This window comes from Pteropus medius, unplaced genomic scaffold (assembly GCF_902729225.1).
Source record: "Pteropus medius unplaced genomic scaffold, Ma_sr-lr_union100, whole genome shotgun sequence".
NCBI lineage: Eukaryota > Metazoa > Chordata > Mammalia > Chiroptera > Pteropodidae > Pteropus > Pteropus medius.
The window spans coordinates 2,003,729-2,030,349 of record NW_024355205.1 but is presented as its reverse complement, the minus strand read 5'-3'; the positions used below and the strand labels follow the sequence as shown (position 1 = coordinate 2,030,349).

At 39.8% G+C, this 26,621-nt stretch overlaps 1 protein-coding gene across 8 annotated transcripts in view; it reads left to right on the top strand.

Annotated features, from left to right (window-relative positions):
• Positions 1 to 26,621, top strand: part of LOC120598872 (phosphatase and actin regulator 1) — a 288,350-nt gene that overhangs the window by 232,760 nt on the left and 28,969 nt on the right. For 7 of the 8 annotated variants that reach the window (XM_039857954.1, XM_039857953.1, XM_039857948.1 and 4 more), the window contains 2 exons: positions 6,116 to 6,354; positions 8,258 to 8,414. In XM_039857954.1, coding sequence (XP_039713888.1) covers positions 6,116 to 6,354; positions 8,258 to 8,414 — 396 coding nt within the window. Of the gene's footprint in view, positions 1 to 6,115; positions 6,355 to 8,257; positions 8,415 to 11,014; positions 12,250 to 26,621 lie in introns of those variants that run through there. The other variant, XM_039857951.1, reaches the window with a different exon arrangement.

Here is a 26,621-nt window from a genome sequence, read left to right as displayed (position 1 = left end):
CAGGAAGAGGAACAATGAATGCAACCCACATTCAATGAGATCTATTTGAATTCCCAGGAAACTAAATGCTTAATTTCAAAGAGTTTTGACGTGGATAGTCTAAAATAGATCAAATTACATGAGTCAGCTTTCCTCAGGGAGTTTCACAGGTACTCTGAAAGATATGGTGACTCTTTGAGGCCACTAGAGTGTCATTTTGTAAATCACTAATCTGGGCAACATAATGAGAAAACCTATTTCACTCAAGATTCAGCTTGGAGCTCTTGCGTTAGTGGGATAACTGCTCAGGGACTAGAGCAGGGGTGCAAATAACTTACTCATTGGAACTCTAATAACATCAAATCGTTGGTATAGCCCCCAGAGTGACATCCTGAGATACAGCAAGTCAGGAACTTAGTAGATAGGATATAGACAGTTCATAATTCAGTGAATCCTGCAATTTCCTGATGGAAAAGTTGCTTTAGTAAAGACTCACATGGTATAACTCTGAGAAAGCAGCACATGGCAAAACCATGGTGTATACTCTAGGCTTATGGTTCCCAAATGGGCAGTTTTGCCCCTTGGAAGACATTTGGCCATGTCTGGTGATATTTTTGGTTGTCACTAGATGAGATGCCACTAGCATCTAGTGGGTAGAGACCAGGGATGCTGCTAAACATCCTACAATGCACAGGATAGACCCCCACCACAAAGAATTGTCCAGCCCAAAATGTCAATCATGCTGCAGCTGGGAGAATCTGGGTTAGGCCATCGTTTAACCAAAATGTGATATATACATTACTGGTAATAAAACGTGTTTAAGACAACCTTTTATGAAAGTTTTAATAGTCATATTTATTTTAACATAATTTATAAACACATATAATTAGCACATGAAACCTATGATTACAAAGATATTGCTTAAGATGAGGCTAAATTGATATTTAAGTTTTTAAGATTTAAAAATACAAAGTAAATAATAGTGTAAATGGATTCAAATATCGCACAGACAACAAAAACTAATGTGTGTGGGTATGATCAAGGTTCAGGAAATACTACTTTAGATTAGGAGTCAGAAAGCTTTTTCTGTAGAGAATCAGGTAGTAAATATTTGAGGCTGTGTTGCATGTACTCAACTCTGCCATATTGGTGACGATGGATAAACAGATGAGCCCTCTCACCATGCTGATGTTAAAATCCAATGTCTGAGATAAATCCTTTAAACTCACTACCCCAGGAATGGCCTGACAATGGCAAGGTAGAACACTATTACTTACCTGGTTAGTAAGAAAGACTTAAAATATTAATAAAAAATAATGTCCATTTTTTACAAGTGTTGTTGATGAGGCATGATGTTGTCTCCACCTTGCATGTGTACAGTTAATGGAGTTTGTGCTTAATTAAAGTACCAAATCTTACAAGTAGCACAATTTAATTTTTGGATACAGCATATTGAAACAGTAGGTTCAAATTCCATCCTTTCTTTACTACCCATGTCCTCATGAGCCTATTTATTATCCTCTTGAGCTCTCTATTTCCTGCTTAATAAAATGATGATAATGACACCTCTCCTGCAGAGACGTTATAAAGATGAAATGAGATACTGGGTGTGAATGTTTCTAGAACAGTGGGCAACACATTCAATGAATGTTCTCCTTGTTTACTCCCTCCTCTCCTTCTCTACCTCAGTTCTTCTACCTATTTGATGAGGATGCCCTTTTTGTTAATAAGCCGCTTAAAATGCTACCCAAAGTCAGGAGCACCCACAGTCCTGCCACGCACCACCAGATGCCTCTCTAAAAATGAAAAAAAAAAAAAGATCTCTTAATACAATTTGAATAGCATTTGTCAACCACTTACAAATGCACCTAAGTATCAGTGATTTCATTCAGCAAGAACGAACAATTCCTGAGTGTCCACTTTGTGTCAGACATAGTGCTAGGTACCTGCTATGAACATGAATTAGACACGGCCCCTGCCCCTCAAAGACCCTTCAGCTTCATTGGACGAGGGAAGATAGTAAGCAAACAGATGTTCTCAATTTTCACAATTGTAGAGTCTCCTCAGAACATAGGCAATGAGTTGCCTGAGACAATTATTAAAAGATAAATAGACATTAACAAGGTGAGGGTGGAATAGGAGCACGTTCCAGGCCAAGAGTGTGCAATGCATTGTTGTACGTGACCAAGAGGTAAGTTACGTGGGGACAGAGGCTGAGTTCATAATATGGGTCAGATTGTGCAGGGCTTTGCACGTCATGCTGTGTTAGATGACTGCTTCTGGACGAATGGTTTTCACTTTTCTTTAGCAATGAGACCTTTCGTGTAGAGCAGATCTTCTAAGTGACAACTTAGTTATATAAAACGAGCATTGCTAAGACTGATGTTCAGCTGGGTATTCCCCTTTCTGCTCACAACCACCAGGGGTGGAGGCCAAATGTAATAAGGGGCTATGTTTAAGTTGATTTAGTTCTTTGCCTTGAATAGTATAGCTCATGATGTGTTAACTGGATTTTCCATTTGTGTCACTCGTGGAGTACTGGTTTTGTAGATGGGGCAGGCATTCAGAGTTCTAATGGGTGAGACAACGAGATCTGAGTTTTAGAACATTACCCTGATAACTGAGAGTGTTCTGAAACCACTTGGAAGGCCTGTTCTATAAATAACAAGTGAAGGCCTCACTTAAAGGCATGGCCAGTGTGACACTTCTCAGGCAGCAGCCCTACAAAAAACATGTGGTTTACCCCAATTTGCAGTTGAGGAAGCTGAGGCTCAGAAAGGTTAAATAATTTGACTAATGTCAAAAGATAGTAAGTGGCAAAACTTGGGCTCGAATTCATATCTTGACTTCTCAAGCTGAGGTTCTGTAATAACCTTCCCAGCTTCCTTCTCAGCTAACTCTTCACTCTCATTTGTGTTTTCTTGCTCTCCTGTGCTTCTCCAGAGTTACCAGTTGAATGGGATCATCTGAGTGTTTGTCTTCCTTCCTCTCAGCACCTTTCCTAATACAGGGTTTGCAGTCGATGAATATTTATTAACAGAATATTTTAAAACGCTTTTGGTAGATTCACCTGGCTTCCTGGAAAACACCTTTTTCATCCTTACAGGAAATTAGACATTCTATTGCATACTAGGTGCATACTTCAGGAAAATGACCCTATTGGCGAGGCAAGGTCTCCTGCTATTTCTATAGCGCCCCCAACAGGTAGTTGCTGATCACCATGACTGGTCCCTATTTCACGAGGCTGGTAGCATGATACCTAGCACCTGCCTAAGCAGCTGGGGGATCCGCCTTCTAATCCCATTCTACTCAAGGTCTCCCACTTCCCATGTGTCTTTGAGGAAGGAGACACCACAGTCTCCTTTTTATCACAGACTGCCTATAAGGCTGAGATTTTTTATCTTCCTTTCCATAATATTTCCCCTTTTTCTGCCCTCTTGAGGAAGTTTGGAGCCTTCTACCTTAAGGAGCTTTCTGGTTTCCACCTTTTTTTATCCCTCAAAAAAATTTTCCCACCAGACATGAATGTCTGTTGGCTGTTTTTCATCCCTCACACCTAATATCCCCAGCTCTATGCCTTTGTAGTAACCATTGTTAATTAATCTATAAGTGAAGTAAAGGAGAAAGCAGGGGTGGGGCAAAACATGAGCCATGGAATTACATTTTTACTCCTTCCATCCCTACCTTCCTTTAATACCCAATGTAGAAATCTAAGCAGAATTGGAACACTGTGTGTTGTTGCCTGATGGAAGGGCGACCCTGTGAGGTGGGATAGTAACTTCCCAGTCACCTTTCAGTCTACTGTTATATTTGTCACCCCAGAGACCATCTATCATGCACTCCACCTTCCCACTCTCATTACCATTTGTATTAAACTAAGTGGGAAACGGACTCCTTAAACAACTAATGTCGAATAAGATGCTGTATTTTTGTAAATATGTGATTTAGCCTTACTTGATAGCTGAAGGAGTTTTTTTCTTTTTTTTTTAATTTATTGAGGTAACACTGGTTAATACAATTATATAATTTTCAGGTGTACATTATAATTTGACATCTGTATATTCTATTGTGTATTTACCACCCAAAGTCCAGTTTCCTTCAGCTACCATATATTTGATCCCCTTTACCCATTTCACTCTCTCCCTAGCCCCCTATATTTGACCCCCTTTAACTGTCTACCTCCCCCCTCCTCCGCCACCCCCACCCCTCTGGTAACCACTAGTCTATAGTCCATGTCCATGAGTTTCTGTTTGTTTGTCCTGTTCATTTGTTGCTTTGAGGTTTAAATTCCACATGTAAGTGATATCAAGTGATTTTCAAATTTTTCTGTCTGGCTTATTTTGCTTAGTATGATTATTTCAAGGTCCATCCATGTTGTCGCAAATGGCAGTATTTCATCTCTTCTTATGTCTGAGTGATATTCCATTGTATATATGTACTACAGCTTCTTTAGCCATCATCTATCATAGGACACTTCGGTTGCGTCCATGTCCTGGCCACTGTGAATAATGCTGCTATGAACATTGGTGTGCAAATATCTTTATAGATATGAGTTTTCAAGTCTTTGGGGTAAATACCCAGTAGAGGGTTTGCTGGATCATATGGTAAATCAATTCTTAGTTTTTTTGAGGAACCTTCATACTGATTTCCATAGTAGCTATATGAAGGTTTTCTTTTTTTAAGTTGATTGAATTCATTGCCTTAAACATCATAGCTCATGATATGTTAACTAGATTTTTCATTTGTGTCACTGAAGAGTTACGTGAAAAATACAAAGAGCAAAATAGCCCTTTGAAAACAATGGGAAGAAGAAAGTTAATTGAATTTAAATTAGACCTAGCAATAATTTAAAGCATAATTGAAAATTTCAAAGTAAACTATCATGCATTCACATGTCATGAGTAAGATTTTTCTTTTGGATAAAATATTCAAATGTAAAATTTATGGATATATAATATGACCTCACACTCTATTATTTTATGAATGTCAAATACTTTTGGATGGTAAATGCATTGAGTTTGCTATGTTTAGAAATTCTTTAAGTGGAAGATAAAAATTTCACTACCAGTTAATCTGAAAAAGAATTATAAAATTTAACTGTGTTTCTGGGCCATTATTCTTGCTGGATTTCATTCAGGGCCTGTCATAAAAAGGATTCTAAATTGCTCTAGGAGCCTAGGATAGCCTCTGTTAATAAGATAAGTACTTTATTTTCTCCATTTTTGATATTATACATTTCCTAATTTTCCTACAATGAACTTATGTGGTTTTTATTTATGAAGTAAATCATTTTTAATTGAAAAATATATTGTATCTGAGTTGGTTCAAAATAAGAGGTAAAACCAAGAATATTGTCATCATTGCTTCCTGGAAAATTGACCTACAGAAAAACCAGTTACCTATAACCCTTAGGGTCTGACATCATCCTCGGGAGAGAACTTTCTCTAAGTCATTCTTCCCCACGTCCACTTTGATGTTCATGTATGGGTTCCCAGCCTGACAGTCCACCTCTTCTCTTTCCCTGCATCTCTATCCATGACATTTCAGTCTATTCCACACTCGGTTTCTACATATTTACAATCCTATATATAATCGCACTGTATAAAGCTTTGAAAGCTGGAGCCTCATACATTATCTCTTTCTTTCCTGGATCTCTAGCTTCACCAACAAATTAATCCTTTTACTCCTCTTCTGAGACATGTGAGTGGCAAATGAATTTTCCTTTGGCACTTGGAGATATGGATCTTAACCAGAAATATTTTTGGAATAAAAATTCTTTTTCGTGTGTTTTTATTTTTTTTAATTGTGGTTAAAGACACAAGGGGAAAAATTACCATTTTAACCATTTTAAAGTATATGATTTGGTGGCATCAAGTATATTCACATTGCTTGCTAGCATCACCACCATCCATCCACAGGGAATTAGAATTATTATTTTCTATTCCATGCTGCTATCACCATCAGATAACTCTGCTGCCCTAAAATGTTTAGCTGTAAGATGAAAAATGAGACTTCAGTTGCCCTGGAGAAACTTTGTCTCTTAGGACTGGACAACTGAGTATTAAAAAGGTTCCAATGCATTTATGTGACATGGTAGCCAGAATGAGTGTCTTTTTTCCTCCTTTTCTTTAAACAGCTCTGAGCAGCGGGTCCCCTGTTCCACTTCTTACCACAGCTCTGGTTTGCACTCGGGTGATGGCGTCACAAAAGCAGGACCTCTGGGCCTTCCGGAAATAAGACAAGTGCCAACTGTTGTGATTGAATGTGATGACAATAAAGAAAATGTGCCTCATGAATCAGACTACGAAGACTCTTCTTGCCTATACACAAGAGAAGAGGAGGAAGATGAGGATGATGATGGCTCATTGTATACCAGTGAGTGCCTCCAAACTCTTCAATGACGGGGGAGAGGTTTATGGAAAGAGCGCTGATGGAGCCACCCAACACTCTGGTTCTAATCCAGAGTCTGGTGTCAACTGGTTCAGGGTCGATTAACCCTCAGGGCCTCAATTTCTTCTTTGATAAGATGGAAGTATAAATGTCCTCTAAACATCCTCATATCTCTAAAAATTGTACCACCATGCTACCACCTTCTATTTTCAAGAGGCCTCTTTCATTGATTGCTTCATTTAAGATGCAACCCCCTTCCTTGAAAAAGGAAGTGGGGACCCTAAATTTCAATTCCAGTCTACATAATACTCAGACATACTCACCATTGTGTATGCAACAAATTAATTTTAAGCAGACTTCAACAACTTTAGAAGGCCTGAATGTAAGACCTTAAATGCGCTAAGACACAAGAGAAGAAATGAAGAAAACAAAGTTCAAAATCTGTCCTTTGTGACATGAATAAGAAAGAAGTTTTAGTTAGGTGATTAGAGACTACTATTTGGTCAACTTTGTAATAATTTATATTAAATACTTTTCACTGATATATACTGTGCGCCAGACCGAGTGCTAAGATCTTACCCGTTCCTCTACATTTTACAACATCCGGTGGCATAGACACTATTGCCCCAATTCACAGAGAGGAGAAGAAAAGGGAGAGGTAAGTAAGTGACTTGCCCAGAGCCTCACATTTACTAAGTGGCAGTGCTGGGGTTTGGTGCCAGCTGTCTCATTCCAAAGCCCATGTCCTAAAACCAGTGGAGGAAGAAGGAGGGCTAGCATTACTAAATAAAATCCAGAGGGATCCCCTAAACTTGCTCCTTCCCTGTCTCTTCCTCTCTCTTGGTAGGAGTTCTGGTGACCAATGGAATGATCAAAATAGTGTCAAGGAGAGAGCCTGTGGCTACAGGCCCAAATGATCCATAAGTAGAAGGAGCAGCTGATCAGTCCTTGAGCACTGTTTTCTGCACAGAGAATTCAGTGTTTTATACCAAAGTGTCTCAACCTTGGCATTATTGACATTTTGGACCAGACAATCCTTTGTTGTATGCAGGAGGGAGGGGACTGTCCTCTGCACTGTTGAATATTTAATAGCATCGCTGCCCTCTACCCACTTGGTGCCAGGAGCACCTTCCCCACCACCTGAAACCCCAGTTTTGACCACCAAAAATGTCTCTAGACTTTTCTAAGTGTCCTCTGGGAGGGAAGATCACCCCTGGTTGAGAACCATGGCTTTATTCCAGATGGAAGGAAGCCCTGCCCTGGCTGGCTGCTCAGAAACTCTGCTGTTGAAAAGAAAAAACAATCCCAGAATATTGCCTATTTCAATGACCTCACTTCTGCTCCCACACCCAAACGAACCCAACATTGCCCAACTTTACTTTTCTTCACATTTCCATAGCACCACTGTCACTGATCTCCTTTGTCTCCTGTGATTTTCTGGCTTATCCATCACCTCTGAGCTTTCCCACATTTAGACATCCACCAACCTGCTGCCTGTTTGCATCTCATCTGTCTTGAAGGTGCCAGCCCCTCCTCTGTGAAGCTTCCCATGGTTACTAAAGGCCTCTGTCCTCTCTTCCTGCTTTGTATTCTATTGCATTCCAGTCTGTCCTGCCCTCCTTTGTGACGTTACCCGCATGCTAGGAGTTCCTGGAGAGCAGAGATCCAATCACATGTTCCCCACGTGCTCCTCACATGCTCAGCACACTGCTAGGTAAATAGAACATATCGAGTATGGGAACTCTATCAAAGTGTCCTTTGGGGCCTTAAGCACTCTCATGTATTAAGCCTGTTGTCTTCCTGCCTTTACCTTGTGGCCCACAGTTGGTCCTGTGGGAACCTGGGCATCTGTGTGTGAGTGTTATTAACTCGTTTCTCCCTCCTGCAGGCTCCCTGGCTATGAAAGTGTGCAGGAAGGACTCCTTAGCCATCAAACTCAGCAACAGGCCCTCCAAGCGAGAGCTAGAAGAAAAGAACATCCTTCCCAGACAGACAGATGAAGAGAGACTGGAGCTGAGGCAGCAGATTGGCACCAAGCTCACCAGGTAGGACAGCTGAACCACCGGCTCTACAGATTTGGGTAGAAGAATTCAGTCTCCATCCCTAGATCAGTCCTGGATATCTCTTAAAGAACTTTTCTTGCAGGAAAAGTCAGTGGAAAACATTCCATTTCTTTTCCAGGGTTGTTTCTATAGTCCCCTCCCTTTAACTTATCCAAATCTAGACAATTTCCCTTGATTAGAGGTTTGGGGAGAACTTGAGAGGCAGGTTTCCACGGAGAAGATCCACCTGTAGAAAAAAATGCTGCAGTCCAATAGAATTAAGGGCTTGTATACACAGGAGTTGTGGTTTGGCTAAACACAGAACAGTCAAATAAATGTACTTTCTGCTATACTATGCCACCAGAAGAGATCAGTGGTTGTTAATGATGCCTCATTACTAAACTGTGGCTCTTCTTGAGTGTTTGCCCTTTATGTATGGATATTACAGACATAAGTGTAGACTACGTAATATACTAAACATTTGTATACGTGTATTTATAATCTAGGGCGTGTTTATATGGTATTAGCTAACATTCGTGGAGCACTTATTATTTTCCAGGCATCCTTCTAAAATAGTTTACATACATTAAATCACTTAATCTTTTAGCCTCTCTATGAAATGGACATTTTGTATCGACTTCACAGCTCAGAATACCAGGTGTAGAGAACTTTCATTACCTGTGTACGTCACACAGAATGACTCCAGAGCGCTCCCTCTTGACCACCATGTTGCTCTGCCTCTCTGTAATAATAGTCACCACATGGGCCCTCACTTTGTCCCAAGCACTGTGCTAAGTGTTTGGGTGCAATGTGTAAACATCTTCCAGGTTTCATCCTACTCTCCCTCTTCCTAACTATGTAGTCTTGAGTAATTCACTTATTCTCCTTGGCTACATTTCTGCATTTGTAATATGAGGAGTTACGAGAATTAAACAATATAAGGAAAGCGTTTAAAACAGTCTGTGTCCCATAGTAAACACTCAGTTATCTTTTGTTATTATTTCATTATTTCTTCTCCCCTCAACTCCATCAAGTAGCTTTCATTATCATCTTCATGAGTACGAATGAGGAAACCGGAGCCTAAAGAGGTTATGGAGGCACCGACATCATCCAATGGTGCATTGCTCTTCTTCCCTCCCTCCTGATTTATTTTGTTGCGTAAGGGCAGCTTCTTTCTCATAATTAACTTGGTTTCCTCCTAGAGGATGTTATTTTAATGGTACAGGGCTACAAAAAATGGTCGACAGTGGATGATTTGTCCAGTGGATGATGCAGTCTTTAGAGTCATAGAATGAAAAAATATGTAACCATCTACTCCTCGTAATGTGTGACGTGTGTGAATGAGGTTGATTATCTGGATCTTTCTTAATACCTCAATGATAGTTACTCGCAGCACTCCGGGGAGCCTGTCCCATTGTTGGAGAGCCTGATTGTTAAACATTCTTCCTTCTATTAAACTGAACTCTCTGTCCATGCAACTCTCACCCATGAGTTTTATTATCTTCCTTCTACAGCTACTCAAAGCTTCATCCCTCTTCATATGCATGGTGTAGGGTACTTGGCTTCCTCAAGCCTCCTCTCCTAGGCTACATATAGCTAGGTCTTCTCTCTGGGGTTGGGTGGAGTGGGTGAATATAGTTACAGGCTGCTTCTTGACCAGCTTGTTTAATTTTACACCTAATATAAGCAGGGCTGTTTTCAGGGTGACTAGGAAAAAGAGAAGGAGCAGATCCTTTACTTCAGCCCCTCTTCTCAAAGTTTAGCTCCACCACTATCACCACCTCAAGAGTGGGCATTCTTTGTCATATTTCTCTGAACTCAATTCCCATTTCTCTAGCTTTGCTACAGTGCAAGCAGAGTCCCAGGTATGTAGGAAAAATGGAAGACTTTTCTGCAGGTGTGAGATGCCTAAGGTGGCATCTTCTGTGGAGAGAGAGAAAAAGATGGAAGATATATAGAGTGGATGTGTATAGCTGATACAGATGTATGCAGCTGGCCATTCATTCTGTTTGTTCACTATAGAGTTATTCCACCTGGAGGTAATTGACAAAATCAAAAAGTTTTTTGTTGTCCCAGAATATACTCCAGAAAAGAGAGACAGCCCCCAGCTTCTCATCCCTGAATTCATATTCACATACCACCACCATGCCCAGCTGGCAGTGGTAGTGACAAAACTCAGAGGTGGGAGGAGACATAGAACATCCATGCACTGGAAAAAGTTTTCTGCATTTGAAGGCTTACCCTTGTAAAGCAACCCTTTCTCACCTTTCTCCTTCTAACAGCACCTCAATACTGCTTAGAATTCATAAAATCCACTGAAGCTTTACCATGGTACACATCTATTTCCAACTCTTTCTTGCCCTGGTCTTTAGAAAGAGACACTCTGATTAGGGAAAGATAGCGTTGGGCATGTTCGAGGTCAGCTGGCCTACATCCTTGCTCTGAGTTTACTTCATCTTTGTATATTCTTTCTTCTAGAGGTTTATTCCCTCATAGCAAGAACCCTTGGCATCTCTAGCCAGATTATAGAAACTGGGCCTAAACGAGAGGATGTCAGGAGTGTTTAGCAGGTTGACAAGGTTGTACAGAGTTCAGAAAACCAGGCGGCTGGGCCAAATCTGCACCTCGAGGCCTTCTTTGAGATAGGCCTTCTTTGCAGCCACTGATTCACATTCAAGGGGTTTTAAGGACCATTCCCTTTAGAATAAAATCCCAGCTTTGTGCTTCCAGCCACTCATTTATCCTTAAGCCAGGGCAGATGAAGGGATAATCCGAGAACCAGAAGGTGACAGTGGTGGAGAGAGAACTAATCTGTGGTTAGGACCCTGAACTCCAGCTCTGGTTCTGCTCTTTCCTAAGTAGTCATTTGCCCTCCCTGGGCCTTCATGGCCTAATCCAAGGGGATTAGATTCGGTCATCTGATCACTTCATTACCGTAAAAAGTAACTAAAAGAATGTAAAAGTCTGTTGTAAAGTCTGCATTACTGAAGCTATGAGGCTGTGGCATTCTTTGGCTATTTGTGGTAGCAAAAATGGGCTTGAAATCTTAAATTCTTTGAAAAGCATGTTGTCAAGTCTGTAGTCCTCATGGAGTAAGCAAGATATAAAACATAATTTTAGCCCGACAAGTATCATAGCATTAAAACAAAATTCAGCACTCCAAGAATAATCCCAAAATGGAAGTGAGGAGCAGAAATGTCAAGCAAAATGATATCAAGCTTTAAGGCAGAGTTTCTACATAAGAACGCAAAAATATTGTTCTTCCTAAATGTTTTCTCATTGATGCTATTGGGCAGACTCTCCTAAACCTCAGTCAACAAGTCATCTGGATGTTTTCAAAGTAAATGACTATTTCAATCACTCTCCATTTAAGAAGTGTGGGCTGCCCTTGAGACATGAACGTGATCGACTGGGTGCATATTGCTCTGCTCCTTGTGGATACAGCAGTCCCCCCTTATCTGCAGTTTTGCTTTCACAGTTATACCTATCCATAGTCAACCACAGTCAGAAAATATTAAACAGAAAATTTCAGAAATAAACAAGTCATAAGTTTTAAATTGTATGCCCTGCTGAGTACCATGATGAAATCTCAGGCCGTCCCGCTCTGTCCTGTGTAGGTCATGAATTGTGCCTTTGTCCGGTGTATCTACACTGTATTTGCTACCCACCCCATTAGTCACTTAGTAGCCAACTCAGTTATCAGATCGACTACCAAAGTATCACAGTGCTTGTGTTCAAGTAGCCCTTGTTTTAGTTACTCATGGCCTCACGGCACAAGAGGAGTGATGCTAGCAATTCAGCTACGCCAAAGAGAAGCCATAAAGTGCTTCTTTTGGGCGAAAAGGCGTGTACCCTACAAGATATTTTTGGGGGGGGACCACATTCACATAACTTTTATTATTGTACATTGTTATACTCGTTCTAGTTTATCATTAATTATTGTTGTTAATCTCTTATTGTAAGAATTATAAATTTATAAATTAAACTTTATCATAGGTCTGTATGTATAGGAAAAAACAAAGTATAAACGGTATAGGGTTCAGTGCTATCCATGGTTTCAGGTGTCCACTAAGAGTCTTGGAACATGTCCCCCACAGATAAGAGGAGACTACTGTACAGACTCATGATAGGTGCAGACCGAGGGTTGAACAAGGCCATCTACTCAGGCATGGGGGAGATGAAAATTATAGACTTATTTTATTTTATATCATTCTTTTTAAGTTGATTGTGCCTCTATTATAATGTGCATGGAATATTAGTGCAGTGGCAGTCGTATATAACTTCTAGATAAAGAAATGGCACATGTGGGGCATGTACTTAGATGTTTATTGATGGAGTCTTCAAAAAGCTTTGAGTCCACAGGTTTAAGGGCCTTTCTCAGGGGCATGTGAGCAAGTCTTTTCAACTCCAGTGACCTCTAGTCAGTAAAATGTGGGGACCTCAGGACAATCCCTGCAATCCATACCCCACAAATATAAGGGCATGCCACTCGCTCTCCAGGTGTCCTCTCAGGACCGTTCAACCTGAACCCTAGGAAGTAGTCAGCGTAAATGTGTGATCTTAACTATCAGATCCACTTCTAGTTCTCTTTATTTACCAAGACTTTTATTCTCCCAAGAGTCATATTTAATCCACATGACTCTACTTTATTTATTTGAAATCCAATTTACCACCTCCTCCCCCTCCTCAAAAAATATCATCATTTAAAAAATTAGACATAGAGCCATGATTCTCAATGTCTGGAGTTAGGGTGACCTGTCAGGGTGATCACTTGATCAGCCAGGGCAGCACCTTCTGGCCCTTGTCCACTTTCCAGCTTGGGACATTGATTGGTTGAAGAAGTGAACCCCCACCCCACAGAGGATGGAGCTCAGGACCACTGAGAATGGAGTTTCCAGGAACTAAAGAGAAGTGTGACACCTAAAGAAGTAATGCTTTTGTTTCTGAAACACCCTTTAGAACGTGAATCATTCTGTAAGTCACCAGGACTACTTATTTTAAAAGAAAGGAGCTAAAACTCTGACACGTGACCTGCTCATGGTTACTCAACAGGCAGTGCACTTAGGCCTCCTCTTGTGGAAGCTAGCTTTTCAGACCCAGCTGACCTAGTCATCTTCAGCTGAGAGCCTCTCCCTCAGTCCCCTCCAATACCTTCTGTAATGTTTACATCAAACAGAGGGAGAAAAGGCCCAAAAAGAAAAATAAAACAGAAGGGGCCTTGCAATATATATGTAAGAACATGTAATCTAAATCAAGCTCAGGAATAAATGAGGATTCAAGCACTCTGCCTCCCTGACACACTTGTTCCCCTAAAATATCACCCACCTACTCAAGGGTGAATTGTCATCATCTCTTTTGCAGTTATGACTAACCAGAAGTTTTTCAGCACTCACCTGAGCTGGAGCAGGCATAGGTCCCCACTTAAATTGGAAACAACTCTGTGGAGAAGCTCTTGAAGCTCTTGGAAGCTTGGCTGCTTGGTTTTAGAAAGAATGTTTCTCCTTTTGATGTCTTTTTCCTAGATGAAATGTAGCCAGTGATTGAAGATACTCACTTATGATTCATCCCAATGATCAAAGGAAGATACTTAATTTAAACTACTTGGAGTATTAGTTTCCTATATACCGTAACAAAGTACAAGAGACTGAGTGGCTTACACAAGAATATATTGTCTCACCGTCTGGAGGCTAGAAGTTCAAGATCAAAGTGTTGGCTCCTTCTAAAGGCTGTGAGGAAGAATCTGTTCCACGCCTGTCTCCTAGCTTCTGGTGGTTTACAGGTGCTTGATTGGTCCTTGAATTGTAGATGTGTCACCCTGATTTCTGCTTTCATCTTCATTTCTCCCTCATTTTCCCCTTCTTAGAAGGAAACCAATCATATTGGATTAGGGCCCACCATAATGACCTTGTTTTAAGGTGATTACTTCTGTAAAGACCCTCTCTTCAAATAAGGTCACATTCTAAAATACTGAGAGTTAGGACTTCAACATATGAATTTTGGGGAGACACAATTCAATTCATAACACCCGGGGAAGCATAAAGTGAGTCTACCTAGAAAAGGGGCCACAACCTCAAATGCATGCTGGGACCAGATAGATATTGAACATCAGTGAAGCAGAGGGTTCTAAGGTTGTTAGCAGGGAGTGCTGGGAACTAGAGTGAGATGGAAAGTCCACCCTTTATCTATAGTGGCTGTCACTACTCAGCTTCAGCCCTTTGTTATTTTGCAGAAATGAAGGACCAGTTTGTCAGATTGTCTGAAGAAAAATCTGGATTTTTTTTTCAATGAAAATTCCAAAGTTTTTAAACATTATATAGACCAAGAAGACTGTATTTATGGACTAAATTTAACCCAAGGACAACATCTCAGCTTGGAGCCCCTGCTTTCAATTTCTGACCTGGAAGCCATAGTTTTTTCTACCTACAGTACAGTCATAAATTATATGTGATACACTATACATTTTGATGAGATGATGAAACAGAACTATTCTGTGTCTTGTAAATGTGAGAGTTCGCATGTTGTATGTCTGTAACAATTTGGAATTAACACCTTATAGGATTTAAATTAATTTGAACATAGTTATTTATGTGGATTGATCACTAAAGCAATATACCATATTCCTAAAAAGGACTTGAGACCTAGCTCTCTCTGTTTTAGGAATTTAGTCAGATGGTTTTCAAAATGTTTACAAATGACTCTACTGAAGGATGTATTAGGTTAGATGAAGAAGTCGGTTGAATAGCTATAACTGCTTTCTTTTCCTTAATGCCCTGGGAATCAGACAGACTTAAGGTGATTGCTGATAGTTTGAGTCTATAATTAAGGCATGAAAACCAGCATTAAGCACCATGTGGTAGATCAGATGTAGGACCCTACTTTGAAAAGTATCAAAATTCTCCTTCTCTTCTGACTCTTTATCATCACCATCACTTAAAAATCTGTTGTCTTTATGGTGGCAAGAGGGTGGTGAATGAGATGGAGAAGGTAGACAAATAATAGCCTGGTCACCCCCATGAAACCTAATATGGTATTCTCTCTTATTTAGAAATTAATAACCTTCTAGAAAGAAAGAATATTCAAATTATGTTCCTAAGTAGTTCACACTATGGTCTCTGTAGGCAGAATATAAAATAATATGTACAGAGGATTTTGTGCTGCTTTAAATCATAATACAGTGTTCAAGGGAGAAAATTTGAAATTCATTTTTTATGCCTGTAGTACAGGCAATAAAATATGGTAATCCTGACTTCTAACTGTAGCTGGCATTCTGTTTATGGTTTGGGAAAATTGATGCCGAGTCTGACACACCAGAGCCTAGTTTCAAGGTGGTAAATTGTGTCTCCCCTGAAAAATCTAAAGATGGCTGCTAAGTGTGGACCACTATCTCCCCAGGCTAGGTAATTTCTTCTGCTACAATAGCACTTTCTAAAAATAGGAATAACAATCAAAGGCTCTATGAATTCAATTCGAAATTGACTGACTTAGTGTGCCCTGGGCATATGTCAGTGTAAATCACTTGAAAGAATGAAGGGAAGAAAATAGACTCTAGTGAAGTTTTGGAGTAGCTCTCTTGTAGACCTGACCCTTGCGGCCTTGCTCCATCATCATCATCCTCATGCGCATCATCATCATCATCACCACCACTTTGGCTGTGGTTTAGCATGGAGTGGCACACAGCTTAAGAGGGAACCAGAGAGCAATGGAAAGACGGCACTTGGATCTTCTCATCTTAACACCCACAAAGCCTGGAATGCCTCAGATTGATGGGATTTTTCTGTGGATTCTGAGACCTCCCATAAAGAAAACTGAAATTAGATACTAGTCACCAAGCTGAGACTAAGCGATGGAACAAGCGAAAACAGAGCAAAATGACTTGGATGTAGTTATTGAATCCTGCAGCATTTGCATAATGCTGAACTCTTCAGGTAGCTCAGCTGCTTTCGGATCATTTGACATCGTCCATTACCTCAATGCACAAAATAGAAAATCCTTTTTAAAGGCTTTCGGAAATGCTGAGTTGGTTCAAGGCTACAGCACTACCTGTCTGATAGAAAGCTAAGGATGACCACACATTCGTTGTTTGTGTTTGTTTGTTTGTTTGCTTTTTAAATGAAAGGTGAGAAAGCTGTTCTGATGCGATCCAAGTGAGGCATATTGAGAGGAGATGGAATAAAACTTCAAAACTGCACATGTAGAGGTTCTGGCATTGAGGCATGAGCCACACACATCACCAGGACCCGCAGCCATTGAATAAGTCTCAGAGCCTTACAGAGATGTCAGTAGCCTCTTGCCTCTCATCCCCAGCCTCCAGCTGTTAAGAAATGCAGTAAAGACTGAGTTCTTAATATCCTGTTACCAAGACAGAGTTTTTGAGCCATGACAGTGTGTGTGTGTGTATGCATATGCGTGTGTGTGTGTGTGTGTGTGTGTGTGTGTGTTTGTGTGTGTGTGTGTGTGTAGGAGAGGAGTCACAGTTTGCAAGCCCCACACTGGATGTCAAAGAACAAAGCCACATCTTGTCAGGCACTTCCAGTGCTCTGTGTTTGTGACTCGCAGCTGCCCCAGCTGCCTGTGCATTTTTCAATGATATAGTAAGTGTGGAGGACAAAAGAGCTGCTTTTTACCCAGCAGGAACAGAATCGATCTCAGTGTTTAAAACTTGCAAAGGTTTCAAAAAAAAAGTGGCGATCACTGGGGGATAAGGAGTCTTATTTTGTTTTTTATTTCATAGCTTTTGTTAATAGCTGATTATTCCAGCAGCATTTCAAATTTAGGGCACAGCGGGTGGGAAGGGTACAGCTGTATTCAGCTACAGACTAAGCAGAGAATGAGTGAATCCTCCAGGCTGTTCTGTGGCCACATTTTAGGAGGTTCTTCTTAACCTAAAATAATTAGATAAGAGGAGTCTTTTAGTTCTCTGGCAGTTTTTCTCCCGATCGTTATTGGGGTACCCTGCAAAGATTGTTCTTATTTCTTGTTAATCTTAGCAGATGGCAGAAAGAAAGGCCCTGTGTTTAAAATATTTGGCTAAGTAAAAGAAAAATCAGCCTGTCTCCATTTGGAGATGACCACTCAGGATGATGGTCCTTGACATCACATTATCTAAGACTTTAGAGCCCTTTTCTGTTAATAAAATGCTCTCCCATCAGCACTTCATCTGATAACTTTCACTATAACCCCGTAAGGTAGCTGTTATTGGGAATCTCATCTCATAGGTGAGGAAACTGAGCTAAAGATCTTACAGATAAGAGGTAAAGAGAAGCACATCTTCCAAATCCAAGACTTTCCTATTGCAAGCAAATGTGCTGCGAAAAATGTTTAGTTTTGTTTCATTTTTTTGTTGAACAGAATTTCCCTCTCAGGTACCTTTAGCTGCATAGTGATCATGTGGAATGGTTGAGTTTTAGGTCAGTGGCTCAGGCTTGTGTGTACAAAGGTGCTCAAGGGAGAAATAAGCCATGGAAGGAAGATAGAATCTTCCACCTTGGACTTCACTGGGCTTTTTATAGCATTTAGTAAAACTGTTCACAATAAGTAGGAAGATGTGTAACACTTGACTCTGAGGTTTGGGTCTCGAAACACTCGTGGCTGTTGCAATGTGGGAAGCAAGGTAGTCCAGTGCAGTGGTTCCCGCGAAGTGGTCCCTGGGTCAGTGGCATCGCGTCACCTGGGGACTTGTTAAAATGTGTGTTTTCAGGCTCTATCCAGACTTTGACTCAGAAATTCTGAGGGTGAGACCCAGAAATCTGCATTTTAACAAGTGTGATTCTGATGTATACTAAAGTCTGAGAAGCAATGGTCTAGTAAAATGAGCAATCAAAGACTGTGAAATTGGACCCAAAATTGAAAGCTCCATTTATCATTTACTAGCTGGGTTTCTGTTAAATCTTAATTTCCACATCTGTAAGATGGACCTCCCACCCAAGGTTACCAACAGCACTAAATGAGTAATTCTTTCCATTGTAATAGATAATGAACACTAGTTCCTTCCTTCTCCTTGTGAATTTGAATGCTATATTTTGCTGGACTCTGAATAGTCAGAATAAGTAATGCCAGCTGCCCTAATAGGCAAATCCTAAATTCCAATGGCTTGAAGCAGTCAAGGGTTATTTTTCACTGGAGTAATGCCTAATGTGGGTCAGATGGTCTTTATCCAGCATTTAGCCATTACATACTTCAAGAACACATGGCTCCAGCATCTCCATAGCAAGGGAAGGGAGAGTAGAGGAGGCACACACATCACTTTTGTTCACAATCCATTAACCAGAACGAGGCTCATGACCCCAGTCTAACTGCAGAAAAGGCTGGAAAAAGTAGAGGAGCACTTGGAGTATTCGATGACCACAAAATCTCTTAGCCACAGCTGCACCAAGCCAACACTTGTCATGGGTCTTCTTTATTTAATGGTTGTTCTAGTCATGGCTCCATATAAAGGGGAATATCCATCCAAAAAAGACTTGATCAAAAGAATTTTCAAAATTTGTGGCATATGTGTGTATGTGTGTGTGTGTGTGTGTGTGAGTATGTGTACATACATACACACACACACACACACATATATATATATATACACACACACAATGGAATATTATTCAGCCTTAAAAAGGAAATCCTGCCATTTTCAACAATATAGATGAAACTGGAGGACATTATGCTAAGCGAAATATGCTAGACACAGAAAGACAAATATCATCTGACCTCACTTATTTGTGGGACCTTAAAAAAAATAGTCGAGCTAATAACAGAGTAGAAGAGTGATTACCGCAGGCTGCAGAGCAGGGAAGAAAGGTGAGATATAGATCAAAGGGTATAACTTACATTTATAATATGAATAAGTTCTGGAAACCTAATGTACAGCATGGTGACTATAGTTAATAATGTATTATATACTTGAAATTCACTGAGAGAATAGATCTCAAACACACAAATGGTAACTATGGGAGATGATAAATATGTTAATTAGTTTGATGGCAGTAATCATTTTACAATGTATACATATATCAAAACATCACGCTTTATACCTTGAATATATATAATTTTTATTTGTCAAAAATAAGTAAAAATTTTAATTTAAAAATAAAAGGCTTTTCTCAGTTGGCTGGAGGAAGGAGGCAGCCAACTGGCAGTTTCTATGCAGAGACTTGTGGTTAATCTGAGGGGAGAAAATCATGTGGAGTGTCAGAAGGGTCTGTATTGGGGCCACTGTCAGTATATGCTCATGATTGGCATCAATGAATGAATTCCTTCTGGGGTCCAGTTTAGTAAAGCAACTCATAGAAATTAAAACGATCCCAATTAGAGAAAAACAAGACCTAAAATAAATATTGCTTCTCTTTAAAGAAAAAAAAAACGGCTAAAGTACAACTGGGAGATCCCAAAAAGGAATAGCGATAGCGGACCTTGAGCTGAATGAGTTTATTTTCCATGAGTTTATGGTTAACTGGCCAGGGAGATAAGCTACTATGGAAGACCATGGAACCTCAGCTTCAACAAATTGATTCTATTGGAATGTATCAATTAATAATCCGTGTGCACAACCCTATACTAGATGTCATCTGAAAGGTAGCTAGACAATCATCCTTCGAAAAGGAGTAAGACTAGTCAAGGTCTACTCATTGTTCAGTTTGGGAAAGACATTCTAATGGCAAGTTCTGTTGGGAAAATGTGGGTCCTTCTAGAGCACATTATTTTATTGGTGTGAGTTTCTTGTAGACTACTTCTCTTTCCATTTTTATTTCCTTTAAAATGTTCTCAAAAGCATGTGGGTAGGAGGCTCTGGATAATTTGAACATTGAATAATCTAAATATTTGATTCAGAGTTTATTTTCTCTTAAACCTACACATTGATATGAGCAACTGCAACATGAGTTCTCAGACCACTTTTCTTGCAGTATATTTTTTTTCTTTTTTTTCCTACAATCTTTTGATCCTCTCATAAAGTTAAACAGTTATAAAAACGTGTCATTTTTATCATACTTTTATCTATGAAAGGATCTCTCAAAGCCGTTTTTGAACTTACCAGGAAGCAATGAATAAACTGTCTTATGAAGCATCCAAGTATCTTTCAAATTTCTGTTGAAAGGTAATTTTCTTGCATGGAATACTACTTCAAAATCTGTTCTAGTGTTTTCAGATTGGCTTATTCAGAGATTTTTTTTCTACTATGGGCTTTCTGCCTATATCTCAAGGAGACTGTGAATTTCTTCACCCACTTCACAATTGCATCTTCTGGATCTGAAAAAAATAATAGAACTAGAGCATTTTAGAGCTCCAATGGACACTCACTATCATTGGCTCTAATACCTTTAATTTTATAGATAAGGAAACTGAGACCAAAAGGGGTTAAGCTGCTAGCCAAGGTTGTCTGGCTATGCTAGGATTTGAAACCAGGTCCCCTGCCCTGGGCCAATGCTAAAGGTTAATATCCCTTCAAGAAAGGGGAAATATATTCACTTCTCACTGGAGGAACAAGCCAGTTATTACTTAGAAAGCATAACAAGTCATAAAACTTCGTTGATTTTCTCAAGTCATGTCTGAGAGAAAAACAAAAACTTAAAGCAGATGTTTTGAATTAAATCTTCTAGAAACATTTTCAGTAATCAAAAGGCCCACAAAAAGGAATTCTTGAATCCTCCCACGGGTCACTCTTTTCATGGGCACGTTTTCCTCCTCAATCCCACTTAGCTAAGAGAACATTTAAATTAAATGCCCGAGAGAGATGTTTCCCCATTTTAATAGTTAATAGTTCATCACAGCTGAGAAAGTCTCATTAATAATTTTAAAAACTGAGCAGGTACTTCGGCAGATTCTTTAGCTTGCGCCTCACGTAGGAGTTGACCTATTCTAGTAATTCTATCATTCAAATTATAAATGAAGCTCTAATCATTTATACTTAAGAAGATTTATTTTTTCTTCATTTCAGCGGTGATGCTGGCAAAGTAATTTTCATGGTATGTAGTGCTCTTTCTTCCTTACCCACCAAATCTGGCTTCAGGTTTGACCGTATGTGATTTTTCTACAGCGCCTATATAGAGATTGTACATCGTCCTGAATATTTAAATAGCAGAACTGAATTACAACTGAGAAATTTTCAGTGCAGTTGTTTTTCACGTGTCCCCGCACATCTTTGTTTACTGGCAAAATACCTCAAATCTCATGCAAAAATGCTAATAAGAGTAATTCATTTTATTTATCTTCATTATGTTCATTTCACTCTTCTTGGTTAAAATGCAAAGATTTTTATAATAGCCACAAAAATTGCATATATGCTAACCAAGTAGTAATTTTTAGACAGGATGTAAACAGGAAAAAATCATCCAAAGATACAAACCCTAGAAAATTGCTTTTCCCTCTGATTCTAAAGGCAGTTCCTTTGAAATATAAGTGAATACGCTTCTATTTTAGGACGTGTGATCGTGAAGATTTTATGTTCTATGCCCATTGAATCACTAAAACAATAGTTCTTCAAAGTGGGCAGCCTTGTTAGTTCCCTTGGAGAAAAAAAATAGGCAGGCAGATAAACAGTGGGTGTCAAGGTAATCAATGTTTTGAAAAGAGTTTTACCTACTGTAAAGCCAACTCTCCTTTTCACTGTGATAATTTTCCTTGTTTTGCTCATCTTCATATTGTAACTTATCAAGCTCCCTCTTAAAAGCTGCTAAGGTAGGTAATTGCATCTTCCTGTATTAAAATGACACTATACAGGAGCCCTCCCTAAATTTGATTGAACCAATGAATCTGGTACCTTGCATGTTCCACCGGTCTATGTCCCATCCCTCAGCACACCCTCCTTAAGTGGCGTGGGCACTGCCCTTGTATTCATGGAAGGAGAGTAGGCAGCTTCTGCCTGGAGCCTGCCCTGTCAGTGCTGCACGTCCTTGGAGCACCTCCCCTGCCCAACCCAGGCTCTTGCTCCATTTAGTTCTCCGTCACATTTCCCTCTCTCTTCACAGTCTTTAACCAACAAAGTTATTTGGGGCAGTAACTTTCGAAATCTGATTCTTACCTCACAATCAACAAATAGTGCTACCAGGATATGCTCAAGCCTTTCCCATGGAGGAACTGTAAATTCATGTAACTTTATCCAGGCAAAAATAAAATAAGTCTATTTTTTTAAAAAGCCTATCTATAATGTCAGGTTCAGATGACCTAAGAAACTAGTTACAAATTGTCATGAATTTACATCATGTGTCATGATATCTATTTACTAATTTGTTAATAATAGAATGCTGAGATATATGTAAAAATGTACAAAACATTTTCTTAAACATTAAACATGCCTATAAGAGTTTTCAAACTGCCTATTTAACAAACAAACTTGATTTAAGGGGATATTCTGATCTTTATATATGTACGTCACAGTCATCCTCTCATGTTGAGTCATCTCAACTCATGTTGAGTTGATAACAAAATCCTAAGGCCATGGACCCTGTTAGAGGAAATAAATCATCATTGTAAGGCTAATTAATAGATGGGGTAAGAAATTATATTAAGAGAATCATGATCTTAACTGCCATAAGTGGAGGAACTCACAGCTACAGCCAAACCCCTACAGCTCTAATCTGACTGTAGAGACATCTAATCCTCATGTGACCAAAACATAAGCAAGGGACAAAAGGAAACCACTGTAGAGGCTGAGAACTCAGCATGGAGAGACATGACATCCAAATGTTTTATTTTTGATGATACTGAAGGAGAGGAAGCAGATAAGATATTAGGCATTTCATCCTTTACTGGAACCCACAGTCAATAAGTCAGATGGTACGATGACTAAGGTCTTGCATTCGTGTGGTCAGTCACCAGCTTTATTCTTTGTGGCCTTTGGGCTATGCTCGGATTTTGATTCTAATGTGTTGAAGCACCCAGCATATTATATTTTTCTTAGGGTTAAGAATTACACAACATATGACTAAAGAATCACCCCTTTCATTTTGCATTGAAGACCCAAAATAATTCACATTGAGTAAGCTGTGGCACTTCTTATAGTTCCACTCCCAATGACTGATGCTTCAAGGACAGGGTTTTCAAGCACTGATGACGCTCTATGGCATGGGCTGGCAATCTACGGCCTGAGGGCCAAATCCAGCCTGCCGCCTATCTTTGTGAATAAAGTTTTATTGTAACACAGGCATGTTTATTCATTTACATATTGCCTATGTCTATTTTCACATTATAGTGGCAGAATAGAGTAGATGTGACTGAGACCATATAGTCCATCAAACCTAAATTATTTACTATCTGATCCTTTGAAAAAGAAAGAGATGAAACTTTTAAAGATCTAGACTGAAGACATTTAGAAAAGGTGCCCTTATTCTCACAATATGGACAGTGAATTCATGTAGGAAGTGTATAAGCATAAAATAACTCCATTGGAAGGATAAATTATATTTATCTTAACACAAATAGGTTTTTCTTTGTGCTAATTTCTCTAATAGTTAAAATGATTCCACACTTACGTTTACTTATTAGTCCAAATCTGAAGCACCATATTGCATTATAAATTGTGCTAGGGATAGAGTCCCTTCTTTTAAATTCGATTTATTATCTGAGGAATTAGAAAGCTGTTTCAAGGACAACCAGGTGCCACTGAAAGCAGTGCAGCTCAGCCGTTGGCAGGTGAAAAGGGACTGACTCTAAAGGCAGATGAGAGAGGGAATCCATTTTAGCATAAGATGTATACTTTCTTCAAGAAAAGAAAGCCACATGCTATACCAAGCAGGCCTAGCTTGAAAATGAAAATCAGCAGGAATGATGAAAGTCTTCTTGTTTTTGCTGTAGAAGCTAGATTCTAAGCCCCACAGGAAAAGGTGTGGGCTAGTAAGAGAGAAAGCAACGAATAAACATCAAGATACTAACACGTGACTCCTTAGGCGCAAGACAGGTCTAACCTCTAACCTCAAGACAGGTGATACAGGTGAAACCTAAGTCAAGAGTCACACAGATGTGAGGAGAGATTGTCTCATCACCGCACTGGCCCTTTCAGCAAATTTCAGAACCACAGATGTGTGAGATGTGTATAAAACCGTGGTAACAGGAGACGGACAAAACCTCTACACAATATTTACTGCATGAGGAAAAATATATACTTTTTACACACAGACACACACACACACACACACGCACACACACACATCAGGAATGTCTATCTTCTAACTAGAGAAAGGAGATGGCACTGAGAAGAGCCTCTGTGCTTTGCTGTGGTTGACCATCTCCAGCCCTTTCCTCATGTTCTCCCACGAGTGCTGGCCTGGCTGAGAAGGGAGGTTTTCAAGGCTCTGAGTGGCCGAGCATTTTCATCTGCTGTGTGTAGGATTCTGCTTTCAGACAAGCTCAGCCACACAATGACCTCTTGTTAAAGACGTGTGGGTTGGGATGCTGGCCACGGTCAGGCCCTCCCGGAAGGAGGGGGTCACTCCTGACTGAGGGGAATGTTGTATAGTCAGCTGTTTCCCTCAGGATGGAGGCGGGTGTTGATTTTACACCTCAGAAGTTGGTTTCGTTGGTGCTTCCCGTGAGGGATATTACAGTCACAGCCCAGGGCTGCTAATTGATTCTGCCTAAATTTTCCCTGAGCTCTTCCAATTGGGGCATTTCAGCATTTGCTGGTGTGGCTGTGGTCTTTGATTTCTCTCTAGTTTCACATGTCAAAGTGCACATGCAGGAGAGTGAAGGCGTGTGTGTGTGTATGTGTGTGTGTGTGTGTGTGTGTGTGTGTGAGAAGAGAGAGAGAGAGAGAGAAAGATGTGTGTGATGTTTATCTTTTGTGACCAAAATGTGAGAAAATCAAACAAACAAACAAACAAACAAAAATAACATAAGGGAGAGAAGAGGACTTGGTCTAAAATTCAACAGGCTGGGAGCTAACAGTCATATGATAGGTTTGTGCTATAAATTTATGATCCTTTTTAGGAACATGTTTGAGGGAAGACGGTGTCCTCTTGCAAGGGGTCTCCTGATATACTGGATAGATAAGACCAAGAAATTAGTGAGAAATCGTTTATATTTGTTTCCTACGTAATCAACATAAAGTCTATTTGAAGCATCCATATCACTGTCCATTTTCTATTCTTTTTTCTCTTTCCTTTTCCCATATAAATAGATCCTTTTTTGGACAAATAAACACATTTCATTATTAGAATTCCACCTTGCCTGATCCTTTTAGAATTAACAAAAATATTTTTAAAGAATGCAAAAATGCAAATCCAGGCTGGTCAGACAGTCCTAAAATCCATCATGCTGCAGGGAAAAGGAAAAGGTCTGGGGTGGGGGGTTCTTTTAGTTACATCACAAATAAAGAAAAATGTTTTGTGAAAGATTAGCAGTCATGGGAAACCACTTAGAGATTAATGAAAATGACTACACTATATCACTCCTTTGGGCTCTAGGGCTATTGGTTTAAAAATGAAGCTTTACATTTAAAATTGTGGCTTGATAGATCAAGAGACAGTAGGGGAAATGAGATTTTTAATAAAGGAGAACTACAGAAAACTTTACAAATGAATGTGACCAAAACCCCTCAACTCATGCATTTAAGACTGGGATTTCGTGTTTCCAGGTTTCCACACAGCATGGGATCTGAACTTGAGTTGTTATTTTTTCTAGAAATAGAAGCTCAGAAGAGGCCTTGAGAGGCAGCTGGAAGAAAATAGCTGCAGCCCTACTGAATAAAGAGGGGAAAGGAGACCTGGTGTTCCTGCCAGCTGTCTCCCAGCTTCTGCCTCGCCTTCTACCCTCTGACCTTTCCTTGGAAAGTGCTGATGGCCCTTGGGTGATAGATTGGCCCTTTGAGAGTAAACATTAAAAAAGCATGAGTTGCACATCTTCTGTAGCTCCTGGAAGAGTCCAGGTGTCACAGTCGGAGCAGGACAGGAGAGGAGGCATCTTGGGACACATTTTCTACTTTTCATCCCTTCTTTGGTTTGGAAAGTAATCAAGGGCTGTATATGTTGTTTACTGAGGCAAAAAAAAAAAAAGTGGCAATGGGGAGGTCTGGAACTATAATATTTTGTGAATGAATGACTGGATGAATAAATTAAATATATCTTCTATGACATTTTTGTGTTGTCTGGGTTGCGCCTGTCAACCTAACCGTGATTGTCCTTGACAGTTACTCAACAATGAGCCCCAAAGCTTCCTCTCCATTTGAATCACTCTTTGTCATTGCCCCAGAGATCTGTGTTCATCAGAAGCAATATTCTTTAAAGAAGTAAG